The sequence below is a fragment of the Rhinatrema bivittatum genome, chromosome 6, assembly GCF_901001135.1.
Source record: "Rhinatrema bivittatum chromosome 6, aRhiBiv1.1, whole genome shotgun sequence".
NCBI lineage: Eukaryota > Metazoa > Chordata > Amphibia > Gymnophiona > Rhinatrematidae > Rhinatrema > Rhinatrema bivittatum.
Genome location: NC_042620.1, coordinates 200,981,488 through 200,998,069, shown reverse-complemented (window position 1 = coordinate 200,998,069; position 16,582 = coordinate 200,981,488). Strand labels below are relative to the sequence as shown.

At 41.0% G+C, this 16,582-nt stretch overlaps 1 protein-coding gene across 1 annotated transcript; it reads left to right on the top strand.

Moving 5' to 3' along the window:
• Window positions 1–282: 282 nt before the first annotated feature.
• On the top strand, window positions 283–3,493 carry GBX2 (gastrulation brain homeobox 2). Its single transcript, XM_029604927.1, has 2 exons — window positions 283–1,197; window positions 2,409–3,493. Exons 1-2 carry the CDS (start codon window positions 693–695, stop codon window positions 2,927–2,929), a joined length of 1,026 nt encoding a protein of 341 aa, XP_029460787.1. The 5' UTR covers window positions 283–692; the 3' UTR covers window positions 2,930–3,493.
• The last annotated feature ends 13,089 nt before the right edge of the window (window positions 3,494–16,582 follow it).

Below are 16,582 nucleotides of genomic sequence, written 5' to 3'. Positions count from 1 at the left end.
ATGCATCCCTTAGATCACTGTATGTTGTATGTTGCAGATAAAGCCATTATTGCATTGTTTAGGACTCTATAAGAGTTAATGGGTTTCTAGCCCCAAACATTGACATTCTATTACTTCTTTGCTATCATTTCTCGGGAGGGTTTGCAGAGAGAGAGAGGGGGGGGACGGGGACAGGGCAGCCTCCTTGCCCACTCCCCCTGGCCAATGGGAGGAGGGAGAGAGACGCACGTGATGCGAGGAAGGTTGTAAAAACTGGTAAAGTGTGAATGGGCGAGAAGAGCGCGCTGCGAGGCTGCCGGCGCCCGGGGAAGGAGCAGCACTCACGAGGGCACTGGGACGCGCCGGGCAGCGGACGGGAGGGAGCAGCGGAAGGCACCGCGCGGCTTGGAGCGCACACCCGGAGAAGCAGAGCGCGAGCGCACACCCGGAGAAGCAGCGGGAGCTGCCGCTAACTCGCGCCTCCGCCACACCAGCCCCCTCTCCTCACCTCCCCCCACCCCCCCCCCCCCCCCCCCAAACAAAAAAAAATGGACTGAAGGGTTTGTTTTCTCTTTTCGCTGGAGAAGGGGGGGAGCTTGGTCTTTTATTTGGGCTCCTCTTGGAAAGGGGAGGAGGTGTTACTGAGAGGAGACCCCCCTCCAATTTTGGGATCACTTCTTTTCTTTGTTTTCTGTTCTAGTTCCCTCATTCATATGAGTGCAGCCTTCCAGCCTCCCCTAATGATGATGCAGCGCCCTTTGGGAAGCAGCACTGCCTTCAGCATAGACTCTCTGATCGGCAGCCCTCCCCAGCCCAGCCCGGGCCACTTTGTCTACACCGGCTACCCCATGTTCATGCCTTACCGGCCGGTGGTGCTGCCGCCCCCGCCCCCGCCCACTCTCCCCCAGGCCTCCTTGCAGCCGGCGCTGCCCCCGGCCCATCCTCACCACCAGATCCCCAGCCTGCCCACGGGCTTCTGCTCCAGCCTGGCGCAAGGGATGGCTCTCACGTCCACGCTCATGGCCACGCTGCCCAGCAGCTTCTCCGCTTCCCCCCAGCACCAAGAAGCGGCTCGAAAGTTTGGAGCCCAGGCGCTGCCAGGGACGTTTGACAAGACCGAAGGGATTCAAGCGGACCCGGACGACGGGAAGTGTTTCCTGAGCAAAGACAGCCCCCTGCTCTCCTATGCGGCTTCCGAAGCGGTGCAGGCTTCGCTGGGTGAGTCTTGATCCGGGGCCTGCGGTGAAACTTTTCATATTAATCCGAATTCATTCATTTAGAATACCGAGCAGCGCACAGTCTGTGGTTTGGTTTGGTTTTGGTTTTCCCAAGGGGGTGGACAGTGGGGGGAAAGTCGGGATAAATTCGCAAAGCGATATCAGTGGGGCACGACTGTCATGTTTTACAGAAGTGCAAAGTTTTCTAGGGCATTTTGGTGCTAACAGATTCGCATTTTGACAGCTGTTGAGATTAGAAAGTAATCTCCCTCTTCAAATAAAAAAATAACATGGGATCTGCGTTCACACAGTCAGTGCATTATGGCATAAAACAAAGGGGGTTTTGGAGGGCTGAATGCGGATGAGTAACTTAAAGAGACTAAACTTTACTGAATTTAAAACGTTATACTTTGTAACCCACACCCCTTGCAAATGGTTCTTTGCGTGAATTTTCTAGTGCATTTGCTGAATTTGTTTCATTTCTATTTGAACTAGTGTTTTAGGGTTAACATCGAGCTCCCAGCTGAAAGTGATCTTTTTCATGACTAAACTAATTTTTATTCGTGATCAGTAAATATTAGAGTAGAAAATAATTGAATAGCTTTTTCTCAGGCTCATCTAAATTTATTTTAACTATAACCATGGTAAAGGCCTATTTTCCGATCTAGAGAACACTGGGTTGTTTTTTTTTATTTTGTCAATAACAACATAATACACTTTTTCAAAATGACATGCAAATAGCAAAGAAATACTGAATTACCAGTCTAAGCTACTGACTTTGAAACCAAAACATTGGCCTCAAAATTAATAGTTCTCTTGAATGAAGAGGCATAAGAATATTCTCAGTTCTGTTAGAAATCTAGGACAAGTTCATTCAATAAAACAAAGTTCATGGAGCAAATGGTATTTACCTTCAGTTGAGACCATTTTTTGCCAACTCAATAGATAACCTATGTTTTTCACTTGTTTAAATATAATTTTGCCTTAACTTGGTTTAGATACAGACACATATAGAGGAAAAGGAAGCGATCAATCATGTACTAATTTCACTCGATTAAAAAAAAATATATATATAGATATATATATATAGCTACGAGAAGCTGTATTAGCGAGGAAGAAATGATAAACCCTTGGCAGATGTCAACCAAGAAAAAAAATAAGTTGCACTACCTTCAAATGTTAAAAAAAACGCTTTTGGTTTTTGTCTACCAGGAGCTGTAAGAGGACAAGGAAAGGAAGATTCCAAAGCAGAGGATGAATCGAAAAGCAAAGACGAGAGTTTTTCGATGGACAGTGACCTTGATTATAGCTCTGATGATAATATTTCTTGCCAGGCCAGCCATAAGGAAGAGGACTCTGGCGCTGCGCTGGAGGAAAGCAACCACAGCAGTAGTAACCCGAACAGCACCACGTCCACGGGGAAGAACAGGAGGAGGAGGACAGCTTTCACCAGCGAGCAGTTGCTGGAGCTGGAGAAGGAGTTTCACTGCAAAAAGTACCTGTCCCTAACCGAGAGATCTCAGATCGCCCATGCGCTCAAACTGAGCGAAGTGCAGGTTAAAATCTGGTTCCAGAACAGAAGAGCCAAGTGGAAAAGGGTTAAAGCTGGCAATGCCAACTCCAAAACAGGTGAACCATCCAGGAACCCTAAGATTGTGGTGCCTATTCCTGTCCACGTTAGCAGATTTGCCATCCGGAGTCAACACCAGCAACTGGAACAGGCCAGACCGTGAGCCCTCCCTCATCTCCTCTTAAAATAATAAACAAACGTTGAGATCACCTTACCCATTCCGGGTGCATCAAACTTAAGAAAGACGCTTGCAACTTTGACTATATCCAAGCAACCAGTTTATAAACCAATCGGTACAAAAGTGACTTTAAACTGTTTTAGGAAAAAAATATAAAACCTGAGAAGAGATGATAAATATTTATTACACTATTATTAGACTTTGTATATAAATGTATAGAAAAAATGTTCACTTCAGTGTTTGGACATATGGGACCAAATAATCTATAATCATGAAACAAACGTCTTACATTCCAGCAGACAGAGACTGAAATGACTTGCATTAAAAGTGACCACTGGTTTTCCCAATTCTTTATTTCTTCTTACCTTTGCCGAAGGTAAAATGAAAAACGATTTTTTTTGTACTTTTGACTGTTCTCTTTTATGTTGGCTGCTGTGGCTGATTACCCACTAACCCGACGGGAAAAAAATATATATATACCTGGCTTTCTGGCCACTTTTTGGTTAGAATATCTAATAAGCCATGTTTAAAAAAAAAAAACAGCACGATTCTCTGTTGTGTTTAATTTATTTCAATGTAGCTTATTTCTTATAAGTTATAAAACTGAAACAAAACCCAGTCTTGTGAATAATATCAAGAATAAAAGACCAGCAATTCTGTACAGAAAACCTTTTTCTAAAATTTATTTTCTGATGCTACACGGGAAGGGTCTAAGAACTAATTTCCTATATCACTTTTGTTTTACAAAATATTTCTTAACTTAGACTCTAAGAATTGTATTGCAGGATTTAACTATTGCTTTGATGTTTACATTTCTAAATTCGGAAGAAAGTGTTCTAGAGACTAATATATGTATATATTGTTTGAAAATGCATTGGAAACATTTACTTTTCAATTACAAATGGTAGTTATATAAAGAGAAATTAATCTGACAAATGAAAAAATAATCTTCTGTGCAGCTATTTATGCAGAAGGTGAAAAAGGATGAATCCAGTCATTAAAAAAATTTGGACACTCCAAATATTGCACTGGACAAGTAGAACTCAAGAAAAGTCTGATAATTTAAAAAATGGGCAGACCATCCAAAAAAAAAATCCTATTTATTGCTTTAATTAGCAATTAATCAATTGAAAATAAAAAAAGCATGCCAGATCAGACTATAAAGAAACCCTTCTGTTTTATTAGTTTATTCTTTTTCTTATTGACATTAAAAGGAGGATTGGCGAGTAAATAAGTGCAGGGTACCTGTGACACAGGTACCCGAATGATAACAAAGTAATAAAATAGTACAACTTGGGGGAAAAGCTATATCTGAGTCATAAATGTATATGTATATAGATGTTTGTACATCCATCCATACACAGGTATCTAAATAACGCATCCATTCCTATACTGAATTTATTAATTGACTGACAATAAGATATATCTAAAAAAAAAAAAAAAGACTGCGAACTGTGCTGGTTGCACTGCACTGAATGTTTTGCACGATATAAGCACTAACCTGGCCCTTCGCTGCGGTACAATACTAATGGTGATGAAATTATGGTTGCCATCTGCACCCGTTTTGATGTTCACTTTCATAAAATGCCGATTCCAGACAAATATACATATATGCACACAGACATCTGGTAACCTGAACTAGGCGGTGAAAAATGGAGATTGGACTGTGGAGAGCAGGCCCTATAATAATCTCGATCCCATAAGCGACTCTTGTATCTGCTGAGACTTGTCCCCAAACCTGTCATGCACAGTACTCTGTTTTGGGTAGGCACTGGTTCGACGAGATGTCTTATTGCATCCCCTAAAACCGTTTGTTTACCAACCATAGTGTAAAATTAGGAGTAAGGTTCAAAGCAATCTGCCAAACTGGATTTGGGAGCAAAAGGTAACCAGTGCACGGCAGTTAGAAAAAAATGTCCAAGGTCTTCTGAGAGCTTGCTGAGCAAACTTTAGCCGCCATGTACCTGAACAGGACAACAATCCGCTTATCTAACTGAATCTCTAGGGGACACGGAGGGACGACATCCACCAGCAGTGGATTTGGAAAAAAAAAAAAAAAAATTAGGCAGAACAATGTTAGCCTCGCACAGCGGTGCTGGTTAATGATGGTGTATCAAGTTTAAACAGTAGAGACTAAATCAAGTGTTACAGGAGATCAATACCATTATTGACATAATTTATATCACTTACACTTCATCATTATCATTTATTTGTTGGGGGTTGGATTGCTCTGGAAGTTAGTGGAAAGGGCGATAGACGCACTCAGGCTGCAGCTCCCTCCGAACTCTCTCCATAAGGTTCAAAGTGACCCTCCCCCCCCCCTAGACACAGAGATCTGAAAGCAAAGAGAAGAGTACAATATTTTATTTTAGGAATATTTTCAATAACAATGTATTTCTAAGTACTTTTTAGCGCTGTTGGTGGAATAAGTGCAGGAGGTGTTTGGATTATTTATTTTGTACATATGTGAGACACGTGAAAGAATAAAGCATTATTTGACTCCTATATCTGCTCGCTCTTTCCAGAGAAGAAAACACTGTCGACGCTTATGCCTTAGTGCAGTCCGACTCAGAGGAGAAAAGTGCAAGTACGCGAATGTAATTTTTTCCTGATGTAAAACACACACACACACACACACACACACGTCAACATTGCAACATTAAAATCAACATCATACTCTAAACCAGATTCTAATAAATCTGCTTAATAAATGTTCTCACACTGTGAAAGGCCTGGTCATGCAGTTACAAACATGGAGAGGAATATTGTAAAGCAAGCCAATCAATAATACTCTTTTTGCAGTACCTTAAGAAAAAATAAGAGACACTCAGGCGCTAAACATATCTGTACTTCTTTAAAAGGCGTGGGCAGCTCTGGTCATATATTTCTGGTGCTCAGGTAAGCGGAGATGCGCATATTTCCCAGAGGGCTACAAGCCTATGAACTGGGGGTGGTGCGTGTGAGAGAGACTTACCACAAAAAAAAAAAAAAACCGGATGAGATCCTGACAGGGGTGAATCCTGGCATCCGGGGGGGGGGGGGAAGTTTCTAAGAGAACGACAGTGAATCTCAACTGCAGGGGGGAAAAAAAATTATGCGGAGACATATATATCAGGGAAGAGGTCGGGGGCAGGTACCCCCAGCCGCCCCTGGACCTTGGATCCTCACTCTCAGAGATAAACCAGACAAAATCTCCAGCTGCTAAATGCTTATTACCAGTTATTCGCCCATCGAGCCTTATCCCCCGGTTATACACAAACAGAAGAACAATCAAAACAAGAATGTGGTACTGGGGGGGGGGGCTTGAATTGTCCTGAAGTGGAAGCCACTGAGCCAGGGCGAGGGAAGTGGGGAGGGAGGGAGAAGACAAACAAGCCGGAGGGTTTGATGGCTGTCATCATCACCATCATCAGGGCTTTCATTTGGCTGCTTAATGACTCAGATCGCAGGCAGAGAGAAAAATTGTCAATCGCCTAGGCTCTAATGAATTTTTTTGCAAATTGTAATCAAGCCAGGCCGTCTCAGCTGGCTGATTAATGAGACCCAGGAGGCTTGGCCAGCACCTCGGCTTTTTATTCCATCCCGTCCTCCCTGCACTAAATTAACAGCAACTTGTCTGAGCTTCAAATTAACTCCCAATGATTAATTCTGATGGGGGGGTACTGAAGAATAGTTCGCCCTAATAGGCACTGGCCTGTGATACCGTTTGAAATTAATACACTTCCCCTTTGGCTGCCTGCTTCAATCCAAGGTTGGGGCTTTGACATCACTATATTTGTTGTTACAATAAATTCCACTTACATCTGCAAATCAAATAATTATCAGACTCTCTAACAATATCGCGGCGCATGGGGGAGGGCGCGATCAGCCGGTTAGGATTGTCCAAGTTTGATTCCAGTCTGCCCTGCTTTTGCTGTTTAAAAGTGATTTGGATTTTTTCCATTTATCTGAAATTATTAAAAGCTACAAGAAGACTAAAGGTGAATTATTTGCCTCTCTTAAAGACTAGAAGTGCGGAGGGGTTTTCTCCCCCCGATTTGTATCTATGTGAAAAATATTTGTTATACCTGGCCCTGAATATACGTTAATATAAGAATATGATTTGATTTCTCTAGTCACTATCTAAATTCCATGCAAACTGCTCGTTGCAGAGAAATATAGTGCAGAAATATAGTAAGAACTCTTTTGAATAAATGGCTAGGAGGGGGGGGAGGAGAATTCGTATTAGTGTTGCTCCGAACATATAAATGTACGTCTCTAGCCGGACTGCTCGGATGCTTTCTAAGGCACATTTTCATGCTAAATTCCCCTCTCCTACCTACACACATGCAGTATTTGTCGCCTTTAGTTTTGACCCAGAGGGGGGGGAAAAAAGCTTTTAACTAAATCTACTTGATATAAAACATTTAACCAGTTATGTCACAGCACTGCAGTGCTTTCAAAAAATAGTGGGGTAAGCATCTATCAAAACAATCAGACAATAATAATAATAAGAAGAATGTGTTTGCAGCTGTCCAAATATTTCTCAAAAGGTTAACGGGACCGTTCCAATTTTGAGATCTAGTCATGGCTCTGTAATTATTCAGGGCGAGGACGGTAACGTGTTGTAACATAAACGTGTGTAATTAGGCAATCAGTGCCAAACAATTCTGTGCTATAATTAATTTGACTTGCATTAGGATTCTTTTTTTTTTTTTTTTTTTACCGTCTAATTTTGGTGGAGTCTTTTTATTCAGAGCCACTCAAGAGCTGATCTCCGCTTCCCAGTCTTACCTCGTTTCATTGTTGACCAACTCACCTTTTTAATGCCACATTGTAAACTCATCTGGATTACGGTTGTGTGTGTGTGTGTGTGTGTAGCCTGCCATTTAGCACTACACACATATGTCTCTGGGGTAAACACATCTGCTTCGGAGAACCGAAGGCTGCCTCTCCCTCCTCGGAGGGGGGTCAGATCTCTCTTCCATCTTGTTTCTGTTTGTATTGACTTAATTGGTTTAATTATTTCAGCTGTGATTGGCAATACTCAGCTATGTAGCCTTTTAACTGCCCCGGCTGCCCCAGGGGTCTGCCACTGATCTCTGCTAGGAGTATGCAGATTGCTTAGTGAGCCTGCAATTTACAAGAGTGCTTTTGTGCCGAGAAACTGAGATAAAAGCGGAAAGCCCGGCGGTTACCGCTAGGGGCTGCTGATGACGGGGGGGGGGGGGGGGGGGGGGGGGTGAAAAGGAGGGATTGTGTTTCTCCCAGAATTATAATCCCATTATTGCCTTTTCCGATAGCGCAGAATGACCTGCTTGGCCTTGTGTTGACAAAGCAGACTCCGGGTTTAACATGGCTCACAAAACGTTTTCCAATAAATCTGATGATAGCTATCATATAGCCAGGGGAGTTGAGGGGGGAGGAGGGACAAGAAGTAGCAGTGGAGCAAGCTTGGTGTTTCAATCTGCGGCTATTCCTCTGCCGAGGGAGAAGGATGGAGATTTACAGTTACTTGTACACAGAAAACAGGAAATCTGTTTCTGCATAGTGCAAAGCAATATTTCAACATCGCTTCTTGTTTTGTGTTCAGTCATTTCTCTTCAGATCAAATAAACAAGAGTATGGCTTTCAGCCTCTCTGAGTTATGAGCTGAGTCCGGTTCTTCCTTGACCTTTTTGCCGAAACTGAGATTTTGTATGTATTGGGGGAGCAGGGGAGGCGAAGGGGGGTTAACCAGGGGCATTGCAAGGCACAGACTATTTTTAAGTGCCCAGAATGCCAGCAGCACTTTTAGGGGTGCAGGTCCCTCGGATGGATGCTGCCACTCAGCTGACAGTTAAACTTAATTCAATCTGATGCCTTCTCCCACCGTTTTCTGCTAAGTTCTTTTTCTGACGTTTTGACAGGACGTGAATTTTTCAAACATGTTGATTCTGGAAATAATTCTGAGGGGATGTTATGCATTGTTTTGGTTATTGCTACACTTTTAACCTTCTGGTGCATTTAATTTTGGAGTTGCTCAAGTCTCCTTGTTTAATTTGGGAGAATGTTTCATACTACCACATCATGATATGTTAGGACCAGATAAAGAATTGCAGATGGGTTTATTATTCAATATGGTGAGGACCAGTGGGGAAATTGAAATTAGTGACATACAGCAGATCTAAGTGGGGATATAAAGGGGATATTAAGAAGAATGATATATTTTTCACAGATAATATGGAGCCTGTGGAATAGTCTGTTGGAAGCAGTGTGGATGTCAGTGCAGCCCTGTTTGTCTCACAGGAAATGTAGTACCAGTTCCACCCATTATATTTAGTGTCCATTTTGTGAGCTGAGCAAACATCAGCTTTGTCTTCCACTATATCTGTTATACAGCTTCTGCCTTCTTCCTCCACCATTTCCCTCTATGCTACTACTGCTACCTCCTGCTTCCTTCCCCTCTTAGACGATTTGATAATAGCTTTATGGTGCATAAAACTACATTATTTACACTTCCTTTTACAATATTTGATGAAAGGTAGAGTATAAATAATGTGCGCTATCACCATCCTGCCATGTACAACCCAACTTAAGTTTGGGATGCATATTGTGTATATAAGTTCTCTACTTTTCCTTCATGCCTATTGCGCTCCGCTGCCGTGCTTTCCTCCTTATGCACCTCCCAGTTCTTCTTTACCCTGTTTTTCGTAACTGCTCTTTTTTCCTACTTCATTATCCCCTGTTACATGTAAACCGGCATGATGTCTCTGATGAATGTCAGTTAAGAAAAAGCATTAAATAAACAAATAAAATAAATATTATGTTTCTTAGAAGTCTGCAACCTAGACTGAGTTACTCTGTTTATCACTCTTTTATTTGAGAATGCGTAGTTTGGCCAAAACATTATTAAGGGCATTGGACTGCCAGTGAGTTCTCTTTATGCTTTGTACAAAGGGTAATAGATTATGGCAGTGATTCATTCATTTTGAGGCCAGAAAGGAGGCTGAGGTGATTAGCTATTTAGGCACTGAGACTTTGTGGGAGGCCAGATACAGGCCAACAGAATAGATTTCTGATGAAGTACTTTGAACTCACTCTGTTCCAAGTTACCAAATACATTAACTGCCTCAGTTCCTTATACATGAACCTCACTATCCTTTATCGGATATGCAAAGTCACTCAGACTTCAGCCTCCAATAGAAAAAGGCAGGAAAACCACATTGTATATGTATGGGCTATGACGGCAATGCAATCTAAGGTCAAGAATCAAAAAATGCATGCCAACACGTCTATCTCCAAACTTCCTCACTTGCACACTTTTTGAAACACTTATTAATGCCAGATCCATAGAAATACATGGAGAAAACCCCAGGAATCAATCAATCACACTCACTCACACACACACACACACACACACCTTATTATGATCAGAAAATAAATCACAGATTCCTTAGAAGCAGCACGGCAGAAAGAACCGCTGGAATTCAAGGCCAGAATGTATCCAAATGTGATTTGAAAAAAAGTTCATAAGAACATAAGAAATGCCATATTGAGTCAGACCAAAGATCCATTAAGCTTGGCATCCTGTCTCTTGACAGTGGCCATTCCAGGTCACAAGTACCAGGTAGGATCCCCAGGAGTGCATGCAAGCATTTTGTAAATCCAAACCCTATCAGATACCTTTTGACCCTTGGACATGTATTGAAAATTTGGTGTGCATACGACACTAAGTACAAAAGTTAGTTGGGACACACAGAGAATGATCTCATAAGCTTATTTTTCTTCCTTATAAAAGTAAGCTGAAAACATTTATTCCCATTTACATAGAGGTCAATAGTCAGAGCCATTTAGATGAATATCTCACAAGTTATCCATCTAAATGACTAGTTATCTACCCAACTCATAAGTTAGCCATTTAAATGTTTAGTTTTGAATATTGACCTCATAATGTTTATGTTGCATCCTTCCCTTACAGCTGTTCTCTCCATGGAGAAAACATTGATAAAACACTAGCCATTTCCATTACACATGCTATAAAATCTTCAACTCCTGATTTGCTGTCACGACTTTACAAGCCTTTCCACACAGGCAACAAAATGAGGGACACTGGATCCTAATCTGTTACATGCAAGGGCTTTGTCATTGTCATTACATCATCTGCTCTGCCTCCCTAGCACTCATACCATGATAGAAGGGGCACTGTCTTCATCTATTCCATTCCTGCAAGTATACTGACACTTTCTACAACACAGCCATCATACATATTGGTTGTCATAATTCTTTGCAGGCTAGGATGCCCTGCACTTTCCTCCCTTGGAATTTGGGAAAATATTAAATACGTTTTATTTCATTTGCAAAGATATATATGTTCCTTTTTTTTTTTTGTTGACATTTGGTGTCCCTTTGTGGGTTTTCCTAGGTTTTAAGGTATGTGTGCATTAATGATGGATCTGAGTGCAGTAGTGTGTGTGTATATGTACAGGGTAGGTACTTAATTTCTGTTTGTAGTAATTACCTACATGTTCTTATATTGTGAATGTTTTACTATGTACCCCGCCCTGAACTATGGAAGGGTGGATAACAAATATTTGAAATCAAATAAATAAATAAATAGTTGGATGGACACATTGGTCCATGAGAGTGTCTTTCTGTCTCTCTTTGTTACATTAGTACTTTAACATGGAAACATTTGAAAGAAATATCACTGGAGCTCTTTTCAACACTAAGCCTTTATGGTGTAAACACTTGAAATATGAGCATCTTAACTAAACCTGAATGCAAATTGAAGTGTCAGAGTAATAAAGCACCTGAGACAGTGACACACAAAAGCAACACCATATGTATGAAGACAACCTGTATGAATTATGCATTGCATCATAAAAATTGATTGCTTCCTAACTGTTCGGAAACAGGAAAATCAGTAGTGACTTTCACCTTGATATTGTTTTAGTTTTTTAAGGTTGCAATAGTTGTTTTACCCCATACTTTTATAGAAACCAACACTGACCATGATCCACTGAGACAGAGCATTCTGTTAAACCCCACAGACTCACTGCAAACTTTTGGTAAAAATCTATTTTCTTGAAGGGTTTTTTTTTTTTTGTCACGTAGATTACCAAGAGAAACAGCAGGACAAGTAATGTATAACATATATGAGATTCCAATACCTGCAGCTTCCTGTAGGCAGTTCTGTGTAAAGGGTACATAGAAATAGTCCTGTCATAAAGCAGGCATAGACAACTCCAGATTTTTAAAGCCACAAGCAGGTCTGGTTTTCAGGATAGCCATATGATCAGTTATTAGAATAATTTACAAGTGATATAAAGCCAGCTTACTTTTCACCCTGAGCTGTTTGCGGTTCTTGAAGATCAGATTTGCTCAATTCTGTTATAAAATCCTTGCTCCTGGTTGCCTTCATTTACTTAGCTCACATAAAATTTCATTATAAGGGACATGGCTCTTTTCATGACAACACTGATACGTTAACTTCTGGCAGAAAGAAGCATTCACAAGCGAGAGAGGGACTTGCTTAGGATCAAAAGCACTGGATAGAGTAGAAAAGAAGGGGAAATAAAATTAACTAATAAAAAAGGTCAAATAATTTCATCAAACTGCTGCTGCAGTAATTTTGTTCTTATTTGTTATGGTTCTGGCCAGGGACAACCAGTAGCATGTGGGAGGCATATCTGTGAGAGCTAAATGGTAGCAGATCTGCCAGACTCACAACAGGAGCAGGAACTGGATCTGTTGAGCCAGGAGTAGAGCAAGAGCAGGAGTTTTACCCATGGAGCAGGGATTGGATTCATGGCGCCAGGCATATAAATGTAATACAGGAGAAGGAGCAGGGCCAGACAAGCAGTGGTTCTGGAGGATGTGTTCGAGGAGTTTATTGTATCAGCAAGGATTGGTCTCTACTATTCCCTTTATAGTCTGTGACCAATCAGGGCACATCATTTGCTGGACCAGTGGAGCATTTCTACTTCCTTGACAGCTGAAGGGTAAGTTTTCTCCATCATCTGTATGTTCTTACATTTAATTATTGTTTTAGAAAGTTTATTGTTTTTAAATGTTACATTACTTTATTTTTTCTATCTTTTAATTTTATTGTATTGACTTATTATTAAGAACATAAGAACATAAGAACATAAGAAAATGCCATACTGGGTCAGACCAAGGGTCCATCAAGCCCAGCATCCTGTTTCCAACAGTGGCCAATCCAGGCCATAAGAACCTGGCAAGTACCCAAAAACTAAGTCTATTCCATGTAACCATTGTTAATGGCAGTGGCTATTCTCTAAGTGAACTTAATAGCAGGTAATGGACTTCTCCTCCAAGAACTTATCCAATCCTTTTTTAAACACAGCTATACTAACTGCACAAACCAAATTCTCTGGCAACAAATTCCAGAGTTTAATTGTGCGTTGAGTAAAAAAGAACTTTCTCCGATTAGTTTTAAATGTGCCCCATGCTAACTTCATGGAGTGTCCCCTAGTCCTTCTACTATCCGAAAGAGTAAATAACCGATTCACATCTACCCGTTCTAGACCTCTCATGATTTTAAACACCTCTATCATATCCCCCCTCAGTCGTCTCTTCTCCAAGCTGAAAAGTCCTAACCTCTTTAGTCTTTCCTCATAGGGGAGTTGTTCCATTCCCCTTATCATTTTGGTAGCCCTTCTCTGTACCTTCTCCATCGCAATTATATCTTTTTTGAGATGCGGCGACCAGAATTGTACACAGTATTCAAGGTGCGGTCTCACCATGGAGCGATACAGAGGCATTATGACATTTTCCGTTTTATTCATCATTCCTTTTCTAATAATTCCCAACATTCTGTTTGCTTTTTTGACTGCCGCAGCACACTGAACCGACGATTTCAATGTGTTATCCACTATGACACCTAGATCTCTTTCTTGGGTTGTAGCACCTAATATGGAACCCAACATCGTGTAATTATAGCATGGGTTATTTTTCCCTATATGCATCACCTTGCACTTATCCACATTAAATTTCATCTGCCATTTGGATGCCCAATTTTCCAGTCTCACAAGGTCTTCCTGCAATTTATCACAATCTGCTTGTGATTTAACTACTCTGCACAATTTTGTGTCATCTGCAAATTTGATTATCTCACTCGTCGTATTTCTTTCCAGATCATTTATAAATATATTGAACAGTAAGGGTCCCAATACAGATCCCTGAGGCACTCCACTGTCCACTCCCTTCCACTGAGAAAATTGCCCATTTAATCCTACTCTCTGTTTCCTGTCTTTTAGCCAGTTTGCAATCCACGAAAGGACATCACCACCTATCCCATTACTTTTTACTTTTCCTAGAAGCCTCTCATGAGGAACTTTGTCAAACGCCTTCTGAAAATCCAAGTATACTATATCTACCGGTTCACCTTTATCCACATGTTTATTAACTCCTTCAAAAAAGTGAAGCAGATTTGTGAGGCAAGACTTGCCCTGGGTAAAGCCATGCTGACTTTGTTCCATTAAACCATGTCTTTCTATATGTTCTGTGATTTTGATGTTTAGAACACTTTCCACTATTTTTCCTGGCACTGAAGTCAGGCTAACCGGTCTGTAGTTTCCCGGATCGCCCCTGGAGCCCTTTTTAAATATTGGGGTTACATTTGCTATCCTCCAGTCTTCAGGTACAATGGATGATTTTAATGATAAGTTACAAATTTTTACTAATAGGTCTGAAATTTCATTTTTTAGTTCCTTCAGAACTCTGGGGTATATACCATCCGGTCCAGGTGATTTACTACTCTTCAGTTTGTCAATCAGGCCTACCACATCTTCTAGGTTCACCGTGATTTGATTCAGTCCATCTGAATCATTACCCATGAAAACCTTCTCCATTACGGGTACCTCCCCAACATCCTCTTCAGTAAACACCGAAGCAAAGAAATCATTTAATCTTTCCGCGATGGCCTTATCTTCTCTAAGTGCCCCTTTAACCCCTCGATCATCTAACGGTCCAACTGACTCCCTCACAGGCTTTCTGCTTCGGATATATTTAAAAAAGTTTTTACTGTGAGTTTTTGCCTCTACAGCCAACTTCTTTTCAAATTCTCTCTTAGCCTGTCTTATCAATGTCTTACATTTAACTTGCCAATGTTTATGCTTTATCCTATTTTCTTCTTCTATTTTCTTCTTCTATTCTCAGAAATATATTGTTTACTTTTTATTGTTAACTGTTATGATAGTTTATAACTGAATGGCAGTCAATCAAGTCATTATTATTAGTAGTATTATTATTAATAATAATTTTCCATATTTCCTATGCTGCCACACTCTCCTCTAAACTCATAGGTTCAAACTTTGATGGGACTGACAATATACATACTTTCTGCCTTGAGCTCTTCCTGGGGCTTTTGGGCCCAATTTGTCTGGGAGCTCCCAGTGGAAGTGTTTGAGCAGCTTGACTGCATGTCCATTTCTGTCTAGATCCCAACTGCAATCCTTAGGATCATATCTTTTCCACTATATTAGATAATGAAGCTGCATGTGGGTGTATATAACTTCTAGGATATATTTGATTATGAACTCCAGGTGTCTGCTCATTATTATTGTCTATTGAGGAGGTACTTGTTCATCTGGAACCGGTGTTTTCTTAAGAAAGCTTCACCACATGCAACACCAGGTGAATGAAGAGGTATGCCGGTAATGGTACCCTAAAGTTCAGCAGGTTTATCCCTTTCTGGATGATGAACAACCCTATGAAGCTCTGTGCCAGCTTGGTGCTGCATTGGCTTCTTCTGGTATGTCTAATATCCATCCACAAATTCAAAACAATAGTACCACCGGTCAATAATTAATATGAAAGGTTTTTTGCCAAGTATATATATATGTAGGCCCCTCACTCTTAGGGTCTGTATAATGCCACAGACTCCAATACGGTATGGGGTCAACTTGCTTTAATTATAACATCATTTTTTAAAGTTTTGCTTATTATATTAAAACTTGCCAGTGTCGGTCAATATATCCAATAATCGCTTTTGTCAAACCATATTTAGAGATACGAGAGGAACAATCTTACTCATCTGCCCCAATCTTGGTTGATCTCCCTCTCCCGAAACGCACGTGTTTTGAACAGAAAGTTCTGCTTCAGGGGATTTCCTTCTGTATCTGTTTTTCAAACCATCTTCCCATCTTCGATGCTGCGATTTTTCATCTACGATACTGTGATTTACCTCCTCTTGGCTTCTTTAACACGTCTTGACTTCGCGGCAACTCCTTTGCGCCGCGTCTGCGCTTCAAATGGCATACCATCCAGGGTGATCCTTTTATAACCCGAACCGGAAACTACGTCAACATAGGCAGTCTCCCCTCATGTCCGGCTCATCTTCTTTGATACACAGAATCGCCGAGGCCCTATCGTTCGAACTAAATAACAAGAAGTTTCATCCTTTATTAGTGGGATTACACCTCATCTCGTATTTTTTATTAATATTCTCCATATCATCAGTGTCATCGCTTCTTTCTCACAAGCGGTCATTGTCAGGTCCTCTTCAAGTCCTCTATCACGTCCTCGTTGACGTCATCGGGTTGCTCAATCCGGGTCCTCCCCGTCATCTGCTGTTTTGTTAATACATGATCATTCTCAAGTCCTCTTAGTCCTTTATTGCGTACACGTAATCAGTAATCTCCCTCACATCGAACT